This window comes from Styela clava, chromosome 4, assembly GCF_964204865.1.
Source record: "Styela clava chromosome 4, kaStyClav1.hap1.2, whole genome shotgun sequence".
NCBI lineage: Eukaryota > Metazoa > Chordata > Ascidiacea > Stolidobranchia > Styelidae > Styela > Styela clava.
Window position 1 is genome coordinate 11,703,605 of NC_135253.1, and position 20,695 is coordinate 11,724,299.

At 34.2% G+C, this 20,695-nt stretch overlaps 1 protein-coding gene across 1 annotated transcript; it reads left to right on the forward strand.

The window, feature by feature from the left end:
* The first annotated feature begins 1,949 nt into the window (after positions 1–1,949).
* Positions 1,950–14,720, forward strand: LOC120327252 (uncharacterized). Its single transcript, XM_078111612.1, has 21 exons — positions 1,950–1,959; positions 2,206–2,298; positions 2,664–2,741; positions 3,393–3,488; positions 3,566–3,646; positions 4,286–4,408; positions 4,916–5,014; positions 5,576–5,743; positions 6,347–6,511; positions 7,069–7,149; positions 7,230–7,321; positions 7,772–7,862; positions 9,546–9,617; positions 9,987–10,160; positions 10,527–10,577; positions 11,251–11,355; positions 12,718–12,792; positions 13,173–13,307; positions 13,658–13,690; positions 14,272–14,439; positions 14,607–14,720. The coding sequence occupies exons 1-21, from the start codon at positions 1,950–1,952 to the stop codon at positions 14,615–14,617; spliced, it is 2,001 nt and encodes a 666-aa protein (XP_077967738.1). The 3' UTR covers positions 14,618–14,720.
* The last annotated feature ends 5,975 nt before the right edge of the window (positions 14,721–20,695 follow it).

A 20,695-nucleotide genomic window follows, 5' to 3' on the forward strand; every position in this document is an offset into this window, starting at 1 on the left:
TGGCCTAGAGTGTTATGAAATTGGGTAGAAACTGCTGACCGGGTATTGTTCTAGTATTTTCAAAGGAATAGTATCTTAGGGTCTTAAGTTACAGCAAATATTTGTCTAGACTCTAGAGAAGGGTTGGACAAGGTTTTTGGACCAGGGGCCAAAAAAATTTTGCCCACCTAGACTGGCGGGCCATGTAAATGTGACGTAAAAAGTTACATTTTATGAACAAGTTACAAAACAAAAGTGGAAAACAATAAGCCTCGTTCCAAAACTAAATTTAGTCGCAATCTTAACAAATTACTCGAACTAGTTATTAGCTGAAACATCAAAATTTGTTTTTAGTTTGGTTGTTTGTGTCAGCATCAGTCGGGCCAGATTGAATTACCCAGCGGGTCGGATTTGACCCGCGGGCCGTTGTTTGCCCATGCCAGCTCTAGAGCTTTGTTCCTATCATGAAACATCTCATGAATAACCAAACTAAGCTATAACATTGGTCTTTAATTGATTGAGCAAGACGTATTTAAATAATAGGCAGTAGGCCTCTGCAACTTGTGCCGCCGCGGTATGCCGCGCACTAGCATGCCCCGGGTATATTTTGAGTCTGAATTGTTCAATTTAACCATTATAAATTATAATCATCTATAAGTCAGCGATTTTATTTAAAAAAAAAGGATTAAAGGTTTTTTCATCGTTTATTCGTGCTTAGTTGAAGGGTAATAAAACGTAAAGACCTAATTTTCAACTATTTTCATTATGTCAACCTAGTCTCTGCCCTCGCGGCCCGGCTACACAGAGTTATAGTGAAACACTCAGTTATGCAAATTTGAGAACGCGAAGTTAATCTAATGTTAGAAGCCTTTAGTAAACCTAAAAACAAGAGAGTATGAAACCAAATTCAAATGAGTAATTGTTTCTAGGAACAACTTTTCAGACGTGGCATATATTTCCAACCAAGATTATATAGAAACTGTTTAGCGAATCCTAATTAATGCTTGATCAACCAATCGCACTGGGTAATTTACGCATCCCATCTGTAATATTAACGTACATCAAGTTCGACTGCTGCAAAATTTCTCTAATTATCTTAATCATATACATCATTAGCACAAAATGATCCTAAATACCGTAATTACTACCCTCATTTTGCTTATAATCACATTCTTCGAAGCCGCAAGAACTCGAGATGTGAGAACTAAATGCCTCATAGAAATGAATAAAAGAGAAGAATGTGGGTATCCAGGAATACCACAAGAATACTGCTTTGCAAGGTATTTTTTGGTAATAAATCAACCCAACATATACGAACCAAGTAAATTGGTTAATAAGAAGCATTGGCATGCATCTCAACTTAAATATGATACGAATGACGAAAATTTGGATACTTTCGAAATTAAAGTAACCATTTGATTTAGGAATTCGTGGTACTATGCGGGTTCGCACCAAAAATATATCTGACTGCTGCTTGAAAAAATTGGATATTTTTAAATGTCAAGATTGACTCATAATGAAAAAGATTGATAACACTTTGATGGTTTAAATCTGTTCGAATCTGTACCAAACTATTGTGTTATATCTACAGAGGGTGTTGCTTTGATAATTCAACTGCGGACTCTATTTGGTGTTATAAAGGTAAATATAAAACGGAAATATTTGAAATGAAAAAAAAAAATTAAAAACTTTATTGCTGGCATATTCGACATTCATACAAATCAACATTTTAATTTCACGAATTTGATTGTTAGAAAATTTGCAAGTGAATAATTTGCATCTAGCACCCTTATGGGTAGAAGACTACAAAGACTCCGCAGATAAATGATTTGTGGATAAATAATAATAATAATATAGGAATACTGACGCATTACGTTTATATATGATTACTTTTAACAAAGTGCAGTGCATTATAACGACCACACAGTTTACAGGCAATTTCACTTGAATCTTTTGACACAAGTATCAAAATGTACGTTGGTTTGTCTGACTATTTCAAAATGTAAATTGTCAATACTTGCTTCAGAAGTTGTGGGTATGCGTGAAAAAAGAAAAATTTGATTATCATTAAACGTATTTAGATATGTTGAGTTGACAATTTATAAAATTTTGCCAAAAAAGACAATCTGTCCTAACCCAAAACATAGCATGAATCATACATCAATAAACTGATCTTATTTTGCACTGAACATTACAAAATATGAATATAGTATATTTTATATTCAGCAAATTCTGCAATAAAGTTATCATCGGCAACTCTTTTTCTCATGCGAAGCGAAGGAGTTCCCAGAGATGTCGTTGCAGCGTTGTACGCAGATAGTAAGTTCATTGGGCATGATATGTCTGGAATCCAGTGGCTGGGAATATTTTCATCTGACTCCGGGTAGAAATAATTCTGTGTCTGCACGGATATGAAAATTATTCACTTCAGGTGCGGCTCCACAGCCCTGTTAAAGCCGTTCAATATAATCTATTAACTTTGAAAGATAATTGCATATTGGCAGAAGTATCAAGTTATCATTTAACCAACAAAACCCACCTAGGTTAATTTAGCATATTATATATGTCAAAGAATTGGGGAGATTGTCGTAAATATTTTACTGTCACGTTTTTTACATCATACAAGTCACCCAAATAGTATTTTACTGCAAAACCTTAACCACTTCTTTCTCTGTATTCAACAGCTGTTACCGGAGCAGAATGGTTGATGGCGTTTAAAGATGGAAAACTCGATACAACAAGACTATTGGAAATTATATCAAGTACGTACTAGATGTTTCAATAAAAATTATGATGAGGTTAATAGGTCGTACATAGACAAAGGTCAGATTGATTCGAAATAAGAAAATGACCCATTTAAAATAAATCCTCAAGTTCTATTTAATGTTGCGGAATCGGGAGTCAGGGTCGGATTTAGGAGTTGGAGCAGGAGTCGTATTGTTAAACACCTCAGACATTTTTTGAATAAAAAATCCTACAGAAACAGAAGTTAAGCAACAAAGCATTCCGGACTGTCTACTAGACGGCTTATATACGCTATAATTTTCTATTATTAAAATTTCCTCGGGAGTTTGGTGCTGGAGTCGGAGTCTGATTATCATCGACTTGGAGTTGGGAGCCGTCGTTTAAATTAGTTTTTCATCTCGGGACCGGGAGTCGATCGACAGCCCTGATTACAAATGCAGCAAGGTTATGGATATTAAATCTAAAACGGAAAGATGTATGTTTTATTGCAAATATGATACACACTGTATATTATTTATTTTTCCGTTCACGAAAATTACATTTACCTAGAACTTTCTTAGAGCTTCTGTTGAACAGATATTGGACTGCGCACTAAATTAATAATTTTTCAAGACTACTCCGGAAATAACTTATTTTGATGAAATTGTGTTTTATATATTTTGTTACAGAAAACAATCATGTTTCAATTGATCCGTTTTTTGGATTGCTAGCTGCCGGAAAAAGCCCGTGGAAGTGGTATTTGAAAGAACTCGAGAAAAGTACAGGTAAATTACGACAAAATTGCAAAGCATTATATAATTCAATAGTCATTCATCATATTTATATATTAAATATTTTTCAGGAAAAGATATGACATTCGTTGATCTTTTTCTAAGTTCGAATTTCAAATCGGTTCTGAAGCATCTTATTGCACTTACATACGGTACGTGCAGTTATCACAAGGCTGAATATTTATTACCTGTAAATTTATTTCAACTCAGTGAACAATTTAAAGTATCCATCACGTTATATGATACCTTCTTTTGTAATGACATCCCGCATCGAATATTCTTTCACTGTAAAATGGTAAGTATTCTACGGTTTTTGATATCGACTTGTGTATCGCTCCTCCTTTTTATTATTTGATCAAAAGAGCAGGTATCGAAATGAAAGAATAAAAACATCGGTACCGGTACGACCTAAGCTGAACAGTGAGTTAGATGAAAAGACAAAATTTTGGTGGAATATAGGGTCCCGTAGGTCTCGGAGGAAATTTGAAAAAAGAATAACAGTAACGGCTTTCTATCGATTCCTTCCGTATCTGAGCACTGAAAATTTGGAATTGATTGCGAGTAAAGCATTTTTTGGCAACAATGGGGACAACATTTGCCCAACAACAAAACAAAAAAACAATTTAACAAAGTTATCCATGGGTTCACTAGCTCCATAAGTCGTGTCCCTTTATACAAAAAGAGTATTATTCTTATTTCACACTTGAGAATTGCCTTGTTTCATCTCCATTTTTTCATCTTCCCCCTTCGAGATACTCGTCACATGAACTCTAAATTTGCATTTTCTGCAGTGAAGCAAAATCACACGGAGATTCCAATTGGCGTCGTCAACAATATTTTATCTGGAAACAAACATATCGGTGCATATTTGATTGATCATTTTGTCAACATCCTGATTCCCTACAATTCCGAAAGTAAGTTCTTTCAAAGGGAAAATGCATCAACATCTATCTTACTCATATCATGTTGGTTGGAGCAACAGCGTGATTACTTTAACATCATAGGAAACTGGTCATAGTCCTAGTATTGTACAACAAAGTAGTCAGCTCAAACTCATGAGCCAATATCGTAGCATATTATATTAGCAATAGCAAATAAACCCATTGTTGTCGTTATGAACCCAAGTAAATTTTGCTTATAAGTGGCTGCTTATGTAGAGCGTAGCTTGGTTGATGTTTACCTGAAACTATTAAAATAAGAAAATCCGTTTTTATTTACTGGGCAGAAGGCGACTAAGGTTGCATCTTTTATAAATCTTTTTTCACACACGAGTCACAATAGTTGGGATGAAGCTCATATTTTGGGTCAATTAGAGGGCTGAAATCCTTTCAGAAATATTAAACAATTGCTATTTGACTAAGATGGAACTATATATATACTATATATATAGTATATATAATATATATACTAATCATATTCAGACAGTTCATTCAGAGATGCGTTCTACCGAGCTCTTTATTCAAAGAATATTCACGATGCAATCTACTGGGCTTATCTCGTATCTTTATATGACAAATATCGTAAGTTGAAATTTCAATTGATTTGTCAGATTATCTCACAATATCATTTCGTCCGGAGCCCTGTCACTTCTATTTTTAGAGGTAAAGAAGGGGGGCATATACATGATTATCGATTTTTTATTTCTTTCCCAATGGGACTAGTTGGTGACGTGGAGATAGATGTGACCCCCTTGGATAAATCCATGTTGACTTTCTGCTGCCAGGGTATTTAAATCCAAGAGTTGCAAACGGATGAAGCTCGAACGATAAGCGTTTTAAAGGCTCATTGCTTGACTTTTTTTAATCGTGATAATCTCTGTTTTGCAGGATTGATGTATTATTGATCTAAACATATTTCTGTGTATAAAATTATTTCTGGCCAATCTGTACTACATGTCCACATATCTCTTTATAAATACGGTCTGAAACCCCGTTTTGTGACTTTTAACTCCCGTCTAACTTCGCCAGCTTATGCCATATTGTTACGATTGGATTCGTCAATGAAATGTTTAAAATCATTATTTTATAGAAATATTGGTAATAAGGCAAATTGTTTACTAACAGAATCTATATTTCTGACAGCACAAGATTCATTCTATCCCAACAATACTTCAAAATTTGTTTCACTGATCAATCAAGCAAAAACTTTCCCAGGAAGGATTTCAAGAACAGTTTTTGATGACGCAGCCTTGGATACAAAATTTAATAAAGGAAAAAGTTTCACTGAAATATTTGGAAAAAAGGCTAAAGGTGAGATAAACTCTCTCTTAACAAGCATAAGAAGCAAATAGATCTCGTCCCATTAAATTGTCCGTGTCTAATTGGAATAATGGGTTGTGAGACTTGGTATTTCGACACGGTGATCACTTTTTCACAAATAGTTAATGTGGTTTAATGCATTCACTTGCATTTTTCCAATTAATTTTGTTATATCTGATGTAATACTAGTGAATTGCAAATGTTTACGGTGATATATCTGAACTAATGTATTTCTAAAAGCAAACTAAGTAGGACAGTTTTTTTTTTGTATGTAACAGCTATTATGTGGGGTAGGGCAATGGTCCGGTTTCACGAATAGATATGCTCGTCTCATTATACAATCGGTTCGATAGTCTGGTGATGCAAGTGAAGAACCTAACGGGGTCACGCGGAATGGGGTGATCGGTGTCAGCCACGAATGGTGCGATGTACTCTGGTGCAAAACTTATCAGTCTAACTTATCAGACGTATCCGTGCACTCGTGTATAAGATAAGTTAAACAAATAATAAAATATAAATCACCAAAACCCAGTCCCGGTTCAGTAGTCCAGAAAAGATAGACTATTGACTATTGACAACAATGTTTCATTTCAGACTATGTTTGCAAACAACATCCACAATATTTATTCGTTAAATGCCAGAATTTGAAAACCAGAACTATAGTTACGCCAAAGCAATGTTTGAATGCAGGATGTTGCGTGACGCAAGTTGGACCCCAAAAAAGAAGAATTTGTCATGAAAATTATCTCGGAAATATTGGTAGGATTTATTATTGTTTCAACAACTGATTGGGCAGTCTTATAACAATCCAATTTAGTGTAAGTCATTGCGTAAATAAAATGATATCTTTCGGGATGACATTCATGTATACCCCCCGTACAGGGATTTAATATTATCGTCAATTAGCATATATATATAATAATTAGGTATTGGAGATTATGAACTATTTTTAGTGAAAGCGTCATTTATTATTGAACATGAAATATACGTATGGATCGTTTTGTTAAACTGTGGTTATTCTGGTTGTTGTTATTGTGGAAAATCCTTATCCTTTTTTAACTAATAAACCGATTATTTCACGTTTCAGTACGTAAAATTATCTGGAGACGCTAAATGGATGGTCCTATCATTTTATTTTATTTCAAATTTCCTGTGAGTCCGTCCTCTAGCTATGGGATTCGATATTTCACCCAAAATTTTGCTGTTTTTTTAAATTCATGATACCACTTTTACAGGATGTTTTGAAACACGTTCATTTGACATTTGTTCGTTGTGTCCATATATTTGAGTATTGCTTTCTTGTTTTTTTTTTTTAGGAATGAAGATGGCCTTTTCAAACGAAACTGCTACAGATCTCCAAAACTTCTTCAATTTTGCACAAGCAAATTTTATACCATGTAATGTATAACTTTGTACAGCATACGATATTATAAATGAAAATGGATAGTTGTAAATAATATGCTTTTTTTCATTTCAGGGGTGCCTAACAACAAATTACCAAGAGTCTTTCTAAACTTTCGTTCTAGCCCAAACGCGAATTCGTTCATCAACTTTTATCCTACTGTGATGGTACGTACTTACGCTCGAATTATCACTTTTTCAAAACAACCACATCATTTTTGTCAAACTTATAAGATATAGTAAAAGAAAATGTTGAAAATGTGGAATGGTTAAATATTGAAAATCCAGCGTACTGGGCAGGATGATGAAGAAAGTGCAAGTTTTACTATACTTAACCTTGTCATAAGTCATAATTCGTTTAGGAATAATTTGATTTTTAACACTCTTAATATACTGAATATAAACAAAATCTCTAAAATACCCAGTTTCATAATAAACCGATTTTTGTTTTCTCAAATTTGTTTTATGCAAACATTGATGAATGAATGAGAATTTACGTGAGTATGCGTCCCGAAACTTGTGGTTGGTTGTTATTATTCTGGAACGTCATCATATGCATTTTGTTTTCAAGAACTTTCATTCGTTGTGATAATATTACACCAAACATTATATTTTTAGCCAATTGATTCCCATCCAATATTTCGCCCTAATTACACTTGGAAACCACACGGACCTACAGTATTCCCGTTTCCCGCGAGACCACCAAAGAGTAAGTGTGTTACTGTTAATAGGTAGTCCCTTCAACTTTTCCTTGTATGGGTATTTTTATGTTTAATCTAAGCCCAAACAGACCCATCGTAATCAGAGTTTAACTTTTATCCAGCCAAAACCTAGTCTGGTTAGTTATGTCACGAAAATGTCATGTCCCACTTCACTTTCGTTCCTGGAAGAATGGATAGTTTGTAACGTCTCTCTGATCGTGATATTGCATGCGTAACGTGCGGCTCACACTGTGTTCACTGGTGCGGAGAGCTAACACCAAATTTTATTTTTAACTCCACTTTCATACTATTTTTATGGCGTGGTGTTATTTAAATGCTTAATTCGCGAAATCATCAATTTCTTTGTACTCTAAACTAAATGAGTGATTTTCAAAGTGGGCTTTATCGCTACCCAATGGGCGAATAAGGTAAAACTGAAACGAAAAGTCTGAATTATCGCCGAAATTGATTTGTTTATTTGCCTGCAACATTGAGTCCAGTGTTTAAAATTGTTATTATGCGATTATCTATGACAAGACGCTGAATATAACCAAAAGATTAAATTCAAAACTCAAGTTTTGGGCTAAAATGAGGAAATGAATATTAAGATTGAAAAGCAGTGTCAGGTCTAAAATGTAACGAAAAACACCATAAATTTTGTTTTAGAAGCGCCGCAACAGACTAAAAATGCTATGACGTTGCAAATCGCCAAAATTTCGTGTGCCGACGGCAAACATTATTATGCTCATTAAGATTTTATTGCCGACCTTGGAATTTTTTTAGCAGCAACATCTGAAAAATAATCTCAAGTGGCAGTCAGTATTACAGGAACATCTCAAATTTGACAAATTCACAAGATCGCAAAAATTCGAATTAAATTTAATTGTAATCGGGTTTACCACATATTTTGTGTACACAGATTGCCGTGGTATTTCAGAGTACTGTATACTATAGTAATGCTCATATTGTCGTAAGCCGAAGCATTCCGTTGAACATAATTAAATTAATATGACAAGACATTTTAATGCACTTATATCGGCCATGGATTGAATATTTTGCGCAACCGAAAAATCATTATCCGCTGGAAAAGTCTGTTACTTTAACGAGTGGCGTATAATCGCGGAGAGTGGTTCAAAAACCGCTGCACGGGAGTTTTTTAATCATATTTACTTATAATATAATTTGGTGCAAGTCATCTGGCGTTTTTAACGAAATCGAACTGTTTATTCTTTCATTTCCAACTTTTTTTTTTTGTTAAAAAGCGGGTCATCAAATCAAAGAAATCTCCTTTATCCTAGCAAACGGGATGATTTAAGATTGTACCTGATCAAAATGGCTTCAAAGCTTCAAAAATTTGTTGAAACTCTCTCTACTTGTTAAAAACATCCTAAATCATGATTAGTGTACTTGTTTAATTGATTTGCAATAAATTTGTTTGTAGCTTTATTTTTTATTGTATTGTCGGGGTGCTTAGTCGGTGACAATGTCAAAAGTACTGTCAAACTGTTGACCGGGAATTTAATAAAATAGCATAATGAAAAATATGACTTTAATATGATGGCCTGCCAATTTTTTCCGAAATCCTTCAAGGCCACGGCACCAATCACGTCATACCATGGAAAGTTGGTAAAATTATTTTATTAACAATAACTTACCGTGGCAATAACCATGACCCTGATTTCATTTTACAGAACTGCTGGCTCCCACTGATATGTCTCTGATTCAGCACGAACCTGATGGAGGTGGACCTCCTGGATTAACTGGTAATACAACATAAACTGTATTATGCTCGCTCGGTGATTTTGATAGTGCCTATATGTTAATACCATTCAAACATAGCTTAAAGTGGTCCACCCCCATTGGGGAATCAAAACCAACGTTTTTGAGAGATCGTTGTTCACTTGCCTTTTGACCAAATTGCTATTCACATTTTTTTAATAATATTAAAATAACGTCAGAAATACGTTCACTGATTTTTCCCTCAAACACATATATATACTGTTCTTATAAAAACATACAAGATTCAACATCACAATTTCTTTCAACCAAAATATTTCATCAACTTTGACAAATGACATATGGCCACCAATGAAAATGAATTGGAATAATAATAAGTCATCTTTACAACACAGCTGGGATTTTCAAACCTTCCTGCAGTGTGTCACCGGTTGATAGATATCAGTGTATCGACAACTCCGTTGCATTAGCCCGAGGAGGTCGAGAAGATTGTTTGGCTAAGGGATGTTGTTATGTTCCTGATTGGAGGAATCTTACTATTCCCGCTTGCTTTCGACGACTGGAATATGGTCAGTGAAATATGTAAAGCAAAGTTACATGTGCCTAATCGAACTACATCCTTGTAAAATTACTGGCACAGAGGTGGTACATTCATAATCTGCCGGGCGATTTGACTCACGTACTGGTATAATACACTACGCCGACCGATGCAAGTTATGAGCAAAAGGCTTGGCTTCAGGATAATGTGGTTTTAACCTATATATATATGAAATCGAAAAACGCGACTTTCCGTTAGTGGCTAAATACTGTATCTCGAGTTCATGTAGTGTATATACTGTAAGTAACAGAAATCAGCAGCACTGTGTAATATATAAAGTATAGACGATTCGTGACACGGCCAAATGTTTTTGAATGTTCTCAATTTTATTGTTTAGGGCAATGCTACAACGTAACTGAAAATGAAAGAGAAGAATGTGGTTATCCAGGTATATCTATAAATTCTTCACATCGTTACTCATAGAGCATATATGGAAATTGTGTTTTGGCGGTATTATAGTTACCGTATTTCCCGGCGAATAAGTCTACCCGGTAAATAAAACGAGGCACGTTTTTAGGCCTGAAAAAATGAGTTTTTGCATAAAACCTGCCAATAAGACGGGTATTAAAATCGCATCAACATCGGAATCTCAAATTAAATTACCATGCAGAAACATTCGAGCGGTCGCCGCGTGGATTGGTTAAAATAGCCCATATATAATGACTTTTCCTGTAGCGTAATATTCAATCCAAAACAACCACGAGAATTCAAACTGTCTTTCAATTTCAATCTAATTGTGTTCAACCTAACTCGCGATTGCGTCAACCATATGAGAACATTACCGATCTAAAAAAACACGGCAATGATGAGGACGTGGGGATGCTATCTCCCAAGGTATTTGGTATTTTATGGTATGAATTGAATAATAAGGCGACACCAAAAAAATTATCATACTCGCCTAATAAGACGACACCCCAATAGGAGATTGGGTCGTGACATAGATAACTCATTTTCCCACAATCCAATGATGACAAACATATATATCTTATACGTGAAAACGATTTTATAAAAAAAATGCAGGCCCAGAACGTATAATGTATTGTTTATCGATATTGTTTTAGGTATCAATAAAACGGAATGCTTGAAAAACAGACAATGTTGTTACGACAGCACGATCTCCGTGCAAGGAACTTATGACAGAATTCCGTGGTGTTACTATAAAAAGAGTAAGTAGAATAGCATTGGAAGAAGTAATCTTAAACCAGAATTCCCATGTTTTTCAGTTCAAACTAAATACTGTATATTGCTTCTACCACGCCTGTTTGGTTGAAAAAAGTCTAAATCGCTTGTGATTTTAAGCCTGGAAATCTAACTTAAGCTCATGTTCTTCACAACAACAGTTGTGTATATCTACTAGGGATGGGCCGGGATTCGGATCCGGACTCGGATTCGAGTCGAATCCAGGCATTTTTTGGACTCGGATTCGATTTCGAGTCCACGTCGTTTTTACCGAGTCTATAATCAATTCTGTTTATACTGATTTACGCCTATTTTTGTACTTTTACCCCTATAAATCTCACTATCTACCTTAAGTAGTTGAAATTCAAGATTAGATATTTAACAATATCACTCGTGTGTATTATAAACACTCCTAATGAAAACGACGACAGATATCCAGATAATATAACGCAAGGTAAAAACTATTGATAGCTTATAACAATGATGCGCCAGTCGCCTTCAACCTATCTATCCTTTTTGGTATACATGTGGTACACAATAAAATATGTGTTTGCGCAATATTTTTGAGTTTTCGATTCGCGTAAATAAATATGAAACATGTGCAGGATCAACCCAAGGGGGAATCTCATCAATACCTCTTTTAAATCGAGTTTGTTACGTGCAATCCTTTCTCCAAAAAGGGAGCAATGGAAAGCATGGAGCGTTTCAGAACGTTTACATGAACTACTAAATTGCAAGCATTGTATTAACGACAAGTGGCAACTCTCTACCATTTGCACACGCGGCATAGTAAATTTAAGGTTAGAAATATCTGGAATTATGGGAAAGCATTGTAGTCAAAAGCTTTTTATTTTGCTATTTGACATGTAAGAATTTCTAAATAGCCGCCCAGAATTGACGCAAGGTGGTGGGCTGAAAATCCAGTTCACAGCCAAGGCGCACATTGACCCACGTTTACGTTTGTATTATATCAGCCAAAAAAAAATGAAAAATATATTTTTAAATTGATTCAACAGCTATCTGCAGAACCATTAGGCAAAAAATATGAGCTACGTCGTATGTTTGTGAGCGCGCGATGCTGTAGCATGGTCAAAAACGTGTTTTTCCACTCTTACATTGTGACGTCACGGACTCGGAGGATTCGATTCGAGTCCTTGACCTATTACTCGGATTTGTCGAATCTCTGTAATGCCGGACTTGTGCCATCCCAACTATCTACTGTTAACTAATCTTCGTCAATTCCGGGAGTTAAAATCACAAGAAGATTTTTACCCAACTTTAATGCTGGCAAGAAGACGTTGGAATTCCGTATCTATAAAATGTAATATATTTCATTTCATATTACACAGGATCACCAGTCGTTGAAAAAGAAAGATGTTCTCGTTCTCTTCCACATGTACGGAGACAAGGATGCTTTCGGAATCGTAAGTTATAAGATGATGTTGGGTCGTGATAAATTTTACAAGAGAGCAAGGCTCGAATATTCAAAAATTACGCCAAAACGTTCAAAAACAGCCTAAAGTACACATAGGTCCAATCCTTACCGCAGTACCGGTAGCCTACGCGACTCACGCGGAAATGTAGCAGAGCACTGAGTTCGCAAAATCAAAACCATGACCAGTTGTAGCGTAGCCGGTCACGCTTGACGGCATAAAAACAGTGTTCACATAATTAAAATAAACCAGCAAAAATATGGGTAAAATATTGGAGCTCATAGGACTCCATACATACATTTGGCCACTTTGAGTTGTTAAAGAGTGATAAGCGTTGATTAAATTTACATGAGATTGATTATATGTTACAGACAACTTAAATTTTGTGATATCGAGGGAATCATGTGAGGCCGTCGAAGGATGTTGTTACCAAGATGTTAAACTCAGATGGTTTGATCGAGTTATCGGCAGACAAGTAAAACCCCCACCGTGTTACATAGGACGCCGTGAGTATTATTTTACTGTTGCAATTAACTACTTTAGCGTTACTTATTGAAGATCTCAAATCATTCACAACACTAAATGACTGTGTAGTTCACAAAGTTGTGCAGTTGTACAGTATGTATTAAGATTTGTTCGAAGCGTTTGCTAGGCGCCTTATAAACCAGAGTTTCTTGTCATGATATGATGGAAATCCAAAAATTTTTACCACCCCATAATGTACTATGACATTGCTTATTGGCTTTGATCACTTTTTCGTCTAGTGTTTTACTTATACTTGATTCATATTCACTCGGAAACCGTTCACAATGAATGTCATTAACCAATTGTAATTGTTTCTTATCTTCTTTGCCAGAAACCGACCTTACTCCCAGAGATATTCTACCACGTAAGTCATAGTCAAGTATATTATATTTAAGCCATTGAAAAAGTTTGATTTGAAAATAAAAATTTTATGAAATAAGTTACAATCATTTTTGTTTTTATGAAAATTAAAGTTAGTTTTGTCCAATTTATTTCGTTCAAAAACATTATTATATAGGTTCCAGATTGTATTATATAACAATACAATATAATTTTGGACACAAAAGAAGCATATTCATAGTTTTGCTAAATTCTCGATGTTTTCCCATTGTTGTTGTCTTTATTAAAAAAAATCACTTTTGATTTCAAATTTTCATTACATATACGAGTAGATGATTGAAGTCACTAGAATACCAATACTTTAAATAATATTTTTTTCATTTTTTCTCATCATTGTGGGATTTGATATAACCCCAAATTTTGCAGTTCTTACATTTTGCGCCACCAGGTGGCATCACACACATCTTTTCTATGAATCCGGTGCTTACAACTGCCATCTTACCAGTACCGATGTTACGGTAGTGGGACTTGATTTGAAGCTTTGTGCATTACTTTCATGTTTCTCATAATATTGTAGAACATGCGTTAATCATAAATCTTCTTTAGGGCCACCACGACCAAGGCGACAATGTCAGTACAAAAATGTTCTTCAGCCTCATCAGAGAGTTGATTGCAACCCAAAGCTGAAACTGAACTGGTTTGCTTGCTTAAGGCAGGGGTGCTGTTTTGAAGCGCTTCCTTCATTTCCTCGATTTCCATGGTGCTTTAAGAAATGTAAGCATAGTTTGTTGTCATCGTTATAATATATTGTAATCACTCGTAACTGAATATTGCTTTGCAATTGTTCCAATGATTGTATTATTCTTACTCTGTGTTAGGTGGTTTTTTAGAGATTTTTCTCATTTGTATTTTGAAACTTATTAAATACTTTTTACTTTTAGCACTTTTGTGAAAATCGATTGGAAGTTGAAATGAAAATGACGGAATAGATATGTAAAGTCACACAGATTGACTCTCCTGCTAAAGAAATATATTTATTGTTATTAGGAAATATTTACTATATTTTTAGGTAATACAAAAAATATACGTGTCTTTTCGTGATTTATATGGAATTATTTACATTTATGCATTTGCAGAAAACTAAGAAACTTCGGTTGCAACTATAGCGTGAGGCCTACCGTTGTATTTTCTCTCTTTAATGAATATCAATTATTTCTATACATTTGATTTAGAAACGAACACTTAATTTGTACATATCTTAGGAATGGCTTAAAGCCTTAAATATATAATTGAAGCAATTAAATAAAACATAATGGCGATAAACCGCCGGCTACCTTAGCACCGAAAAAGAGTCGGTTCGACAAGTTTCGAAACAATTAAAATACTTCAATTGCATCGAGTCAGTTTAGTTGATTGATCCGACTCGATTTTAGTCATGGAATGTGCATTGATCAAAATCATGAATCTTAGAATGACTCCGCTCGGTTACTAATGTGTTGATTAAAAAGCATTTTCGAATAACAGCTGGCATGAGCACCAAAAAAAAAATGAGGACACAATTTAGGTCACAAATACCCGATTGCTCGACTCGATTATTATAATTCAGGCCGATAAACTTTACTCGGAGTAGGGTTAAACGAGATTGACTTTGCCTGGTGTAAGTACATTTTGATTTCATCTGTTTGATGCCCATATCAGAATTTTTAGAAAAAAATCTTGGTCAAAACCAACACATATTCTAAATTACAGAAATCGATAAAAATTTTGTTAAACTCGGTTATGATTTCTATATCTGCGTTTATTTTGTGTAAATATTAAGACATTGCATATTTTAAAACACAACTACGGCAAATCTTTGTCAGTGATTTGTACTTAAAATATTATTTTGAACAGTCGACACCTGATTGGTAACTCTTTTATTGTAAATATTTGACTATATAAATACAAAATACCCAAACGCTTTAATGGCTGTAATAATCCCTGAATAAAACTTTTTTTTTCAAATTACAAATATTATTTTAGTGATAACAAATTTTCCATTATTTCTTTCTTCTCTTCAGTCACACCGCATGAGCATTTATCCATATAACTTAATATAATCTGAATATTCAATTTACTATTTCTTAATACCTTTAAATAAGGTATTGAATATATTGCAATTCACATTAGGATTCTCAATATGATAAATCTTTTCAACTTTTAAAGTTTTGGGTCATTGTTTCGACCGTAATCTACCACGAAAATAAACACGTGTCAAAATGCAAATCAATAAGATCATTTACGCCTCTGGCGCACTATATAGTCTTTTAAATTTTGGTTATTGCTCAAGAGAATAAGTACTGATACAGAGGTACTCTTGCGCATTTGCGTGAACTTGCATTGTTGTGACCAGAACAAGCCCGATGTATTCAGAAATAAGATTGATACTTTGTAAATTAGTTCAATATAGGAATCCGAGATAATAATATATGAGAGAGGATTCGCATGATTTTTGTAGCGTATAAGTAGGTAGGTATGAATCAGGGCAATAGGTGGAATCATGTTTTTGATATCGATCTGGTTTCGAGATCGTGATAAAATCTCGAACCAAGAGAATTATTGGTCTGAAGTCTTGAAATGGACGCAAACATAAATCTGTCGAATTTTCCTCTTTTTTGAAAATAGGTGTGATCTGTTTTATACGGATACCGAGAACTACTGTTTCAGGTTGCATTCTTTTCGATACTCCCGTAGTGTGTGTACCAGGTTATAGGGTTAGACCATAACTTTATTCCGATTTTCCTCATTTCAGTTCTATTACAAATTCGGGGACTATTTGTGTTAGCCAAGTGAATATACCCCCTACCCATAGGCTTTCGTCCCTTTACACAACTTGATGTATTAAGTAGACGAACAAAATTAGTTACCTCCACATTGGTACACACTTCTGGAGTTTTATTATTTATCGATCTTGATCGGTACGTATGTTGATAGATATTTGTCTGTTTGTTTGTCTGTTAAGACACTTTCGTATGTTACGCGATATCTCACGAAAGCGAAGTTGAATCTCCAAATTTTGCATGTGCATGATTTTGGATGAATTATGTCGTATTATTAGCGCGTTATTAATTAATTAGTGATGGGACACGCGGTGTGGCTATTGAGTCAGAGCGTTATATTCGAAATTCAAAGCCTATAATATTCAATTCGTTCATGATCTCAAAACGCTTGTCAATATATTATTAGGTATACACATATCACGAAAATCTGTAAATTCTGTTTCGTTGTGGTAATTTGAATAAATAAACTTGTTACGATGAGCGATAGACGCTACTAAAAATTTCCAGAAAAATTAATATGATTCCAATTTGAAGTATAATTCAAAAATAACTTTGATTTCATCTGTTTGGGACTCATATCAAAAGTTATAGAAATATATCTTGTGGCCGAAACCAACACATATTCTAAATAACAGAAATCGAAAAAAATTCGGTAAACTCGGTTATGATTTTTATATCTGCGTTTATTATGAGTAAATATTAAGACATTGCGTATTTTAAAACACAACTAAACCCTACGGCAAATCTTTACTAGTGATTGGTACTGAAAATATTCCTATAAATAAGTTATAGGTGTTACTCTTTTTTAATGTAAATATTCAACAATATATACATATACAAAGTTTGTTTAAACATTTCTTCAACTGTTCATTCAGTGACAACTAGGACTGGGAGTGGTTAACCGGTTATTCGGTTAACCGACTTTAGATGGTTAACAGTTACGATTTATTATAACCGTTAACTGGCATCTCAGGTATAAATCATCTTTATCTTCCAAAACTGATTACGTCATCGCAAATTTATCTCCTGTGCCGTTTAATTCAGAAGAATGTCGCTGACTGTTTTGGTAAAGAACCGATAAATGTGGAAAATTTAAGAAGTACCAAGATTGCTGATTATGAAATTTGACAATAATTAATTATGAATCAATTTTTGATCGAAATATATTGTTCACGATTTTATTTCAAAATCGTGTATTCATTGTCAACCAACAAGTGCGTAGTTGATGCTGTTTTTCTTTATATATCTCAAAGTAGAATTCGCACATCGAACACTGAAAATTTGTCACATAAATGGCATTTAATAACTGAGTCTGGTTTTACTGAAATACTTTCATATGTCCTACCCACGTTGCATATCTTTTGCAGCAGAGCGATCATGAAACTATCTCGATTCGTGCATGATTTTGAACGATAACGGGATAAGGTCACGCGAAGTTGCTTTGTAACCATTGTGACGTAACAAGCTGAAATTATAAATTATTATGTGAAACGTCACGCTGCGGTTAAAGTGTTAACGGTTAAAGTGTTTTTTTGAAATACTCAGTGACAACCAATTTTTTACTTCCTTCCCTTCAGTGACACATCATAAACGTTTGTCAGGATAAGTAGACGCTGCAAAACTATTACACTCCTTTAAACAGCGATTCACCAATCACCGATACTAAAAATTATATTTCCGAAGAAATGTAACTTTTGTCTGTATAAAATTATTTTTTTAAATTTTAATACAAAAAACTATTTATTGAATTAGCTCCAAAAATCTCAATATTTACTGAGATTGTGTTTTAAAACGGTGGAAGTTTTGCAATCATGTAATTATAGGTATTCATTTCCATACCGAGTTATGAAATAAACATTTGTTGTTTTTCATGCATTGTATTTGACATATGATAAGAAAGATTTGAAACGTTCGAATAAGCACTGATACAGATGTACTTTTAGGATGTTACTGGATGTTTAGTATAAGTCTGCATTGATTTGTGAAATAGGGACTTTGACTGAGCATAACGACGGACATTTATGCTAAAACTTCGCACTCCGGAAGTATTCGTTCAATATGACGTACAACCTGAACAACCCTAACCTGGTACACATACTATGTTCAGGTTGTGCGCCATCTTGGTGAGAATACTTCGGGAGCACCAGAACTTTTTTGTCGGTTATTCGTTTTTCGTTCCTTTCGTCATAACCTTTATGATTTTTTGATCAAACTTAATATAAAGAATTATATTCTTTGTATTAGCCTGTTCCTTTACATTATACATAATATTATCTTCTGCTTATCGCACCCACCTGAAGCAAAACTTCATACAGTTCTTATTTATGCATGCACTAAATGAAACAATTCTTACGTCACAATATACGATTTTTTCTTTCTCTTGAGGTCGTTTCGTACCGTGAACTCATTACATAAATATTTGTTGGGTCACAACGATGTGACCATTTCGCGGTTCAAATTTAAGTATTAAGCCCTTAATTTACTTTAAATAATTCTTGTATTTCACAAAATTGTTGCGTCATAATTAATATAATTAAGTGTAAGTACTCCACGTTTTTCAATATTTCTAAAATATCTTAAATTCATCAGGGTAAATTTAGAATGGCGAAAAATTGAGTGCGGGTGCGCCTGTGTGATAGATTAGGAGATTGGAATATTTAAACTTATTTGTCTATTAGAATAGTAAAAGCAAGTTTCACACTAAATCTTTTTCTTGAAATTAGTCAATAATAGCTTTATCGCTATTATTATTTTTTGTATCAGATTTTCGCACCTCTTAGTTACCCAGATATATATATATAAGGTATTTCAGAATTTTGAAAAACGTGATATCTTTATCTTCAATTAAGTTAATTAGGACACAATGTTTTTGTGAAATATGTGTGTTATTCAAAGTAATTTCAAGGTTGCTATATTTGATCAAAAATTCTTTGCTCGGCTCATTATTTCATCTATGAATCCAAATTCTTACTTCAGCAATTTTGCTGATGTGAGTTACCTTGTCACATGTCAAAAATCTGTTGATCAAGCGAAACGATTACACGCAAGCGGCGGACTGATCTCTTATCTAGCTACATTTTTAAATGTTATTTCACTCGAAGAAAATACTAAAATCGATAAAGCAAACAAATGTTAAATAATAAGACATCATTTCTTGAGCATTAGATTGTAAATTATTTTTTATAATAATATCGTTTTATGGCGTGTTCTTGGATCCGTTGCTATTAACCCCATCTGAAAAATATAGCTGCTAAGGTGAAGATCTAATAGATATAGCTGACAAATCGGTGCTACTATAGCATGAGGTGTACCACACTGTAGCATGGGACTACCTCATGTTAGGACTATAACGAGAGGTACACCGCTTCATATTTAAATCCCAACGGATATTACTCATAAATATCACTTTATAAATTTTATTCAACGATAAATACTTCTCAGACTTTACACTCACACTTCACTTGGGTTAGGCTCCATATGACGGTAGACCTCACGCTATTTGTAGCACCAGGAAAGTTTACCGTGTGTTTATTCAATTTTGTTTGAATGCGAGTAAATATTGCATATTTTTCAATAGGGTCACGTGTAGTTTTCGTAGAAAGATTGAGGTTTTAATAAGTCAATTAGGTATGGAAGGATAGAAAGTGAACTTTTTGCCTCACGAATTGACGTGAGGTGCTGGGTGACAAGCAGGAAGCAAATTAATTGAATCTTTAAACGTTTTTCGATTCAAGTAACGAAAAAATGTATATGTGACTTTATATTATGTTATAGTGCAACATCTATTCCGCGTATAAAATGCCAAACTGTACAAAATTTTACTTTATTTAAGCGTCGGCTGTCGCATGCGACTGGACTAATGTGAAGAAATAAATTTTAGATTGTGAACTCGAAATGGAAGGTTATTCAAACGTGATATCGTAAGGACGAATGCAAAATAAATAGGACTCTTCAAACGAGGATAACTAAGGTTGTGGAATTGTATAAATTAGGTATACTGTAGGTACAGTAGACGGGAACAATAAATTTCATATATTCGATTTTTTATGTAGAATCGATCCAAAAAAGTACCAACATTCAATGGAATATAGTAGAATCTATTGCTTTTGGTAACAATGTAAATGCAATAATGCGATGCAGTGATCCGAGTAAAAACTATTACGATTAGCGAAAATGGGAATCATTGTCAAAGAAACTACTCCATGAGAATA

Bases quoted from the DNA above. Each gene is read 5' to 3' on its own strand.
- LOC120327252 (XM_078111612.1), top strand. The intron at 10,161-10,526 runs GTCAGTGAAATA...TTTATTGTTTAG, and splicing joins CTTTCGACGACTGGAATATG to GGCAATGCTACAACGTAACT. The intron at 13,308-13,657 runs GTGAGTATTATT...CTTCTTTGCCAG, and splicing joins ACCGTGTTACATAGGACGCC to AAACCGACCTTACTCCCAGA.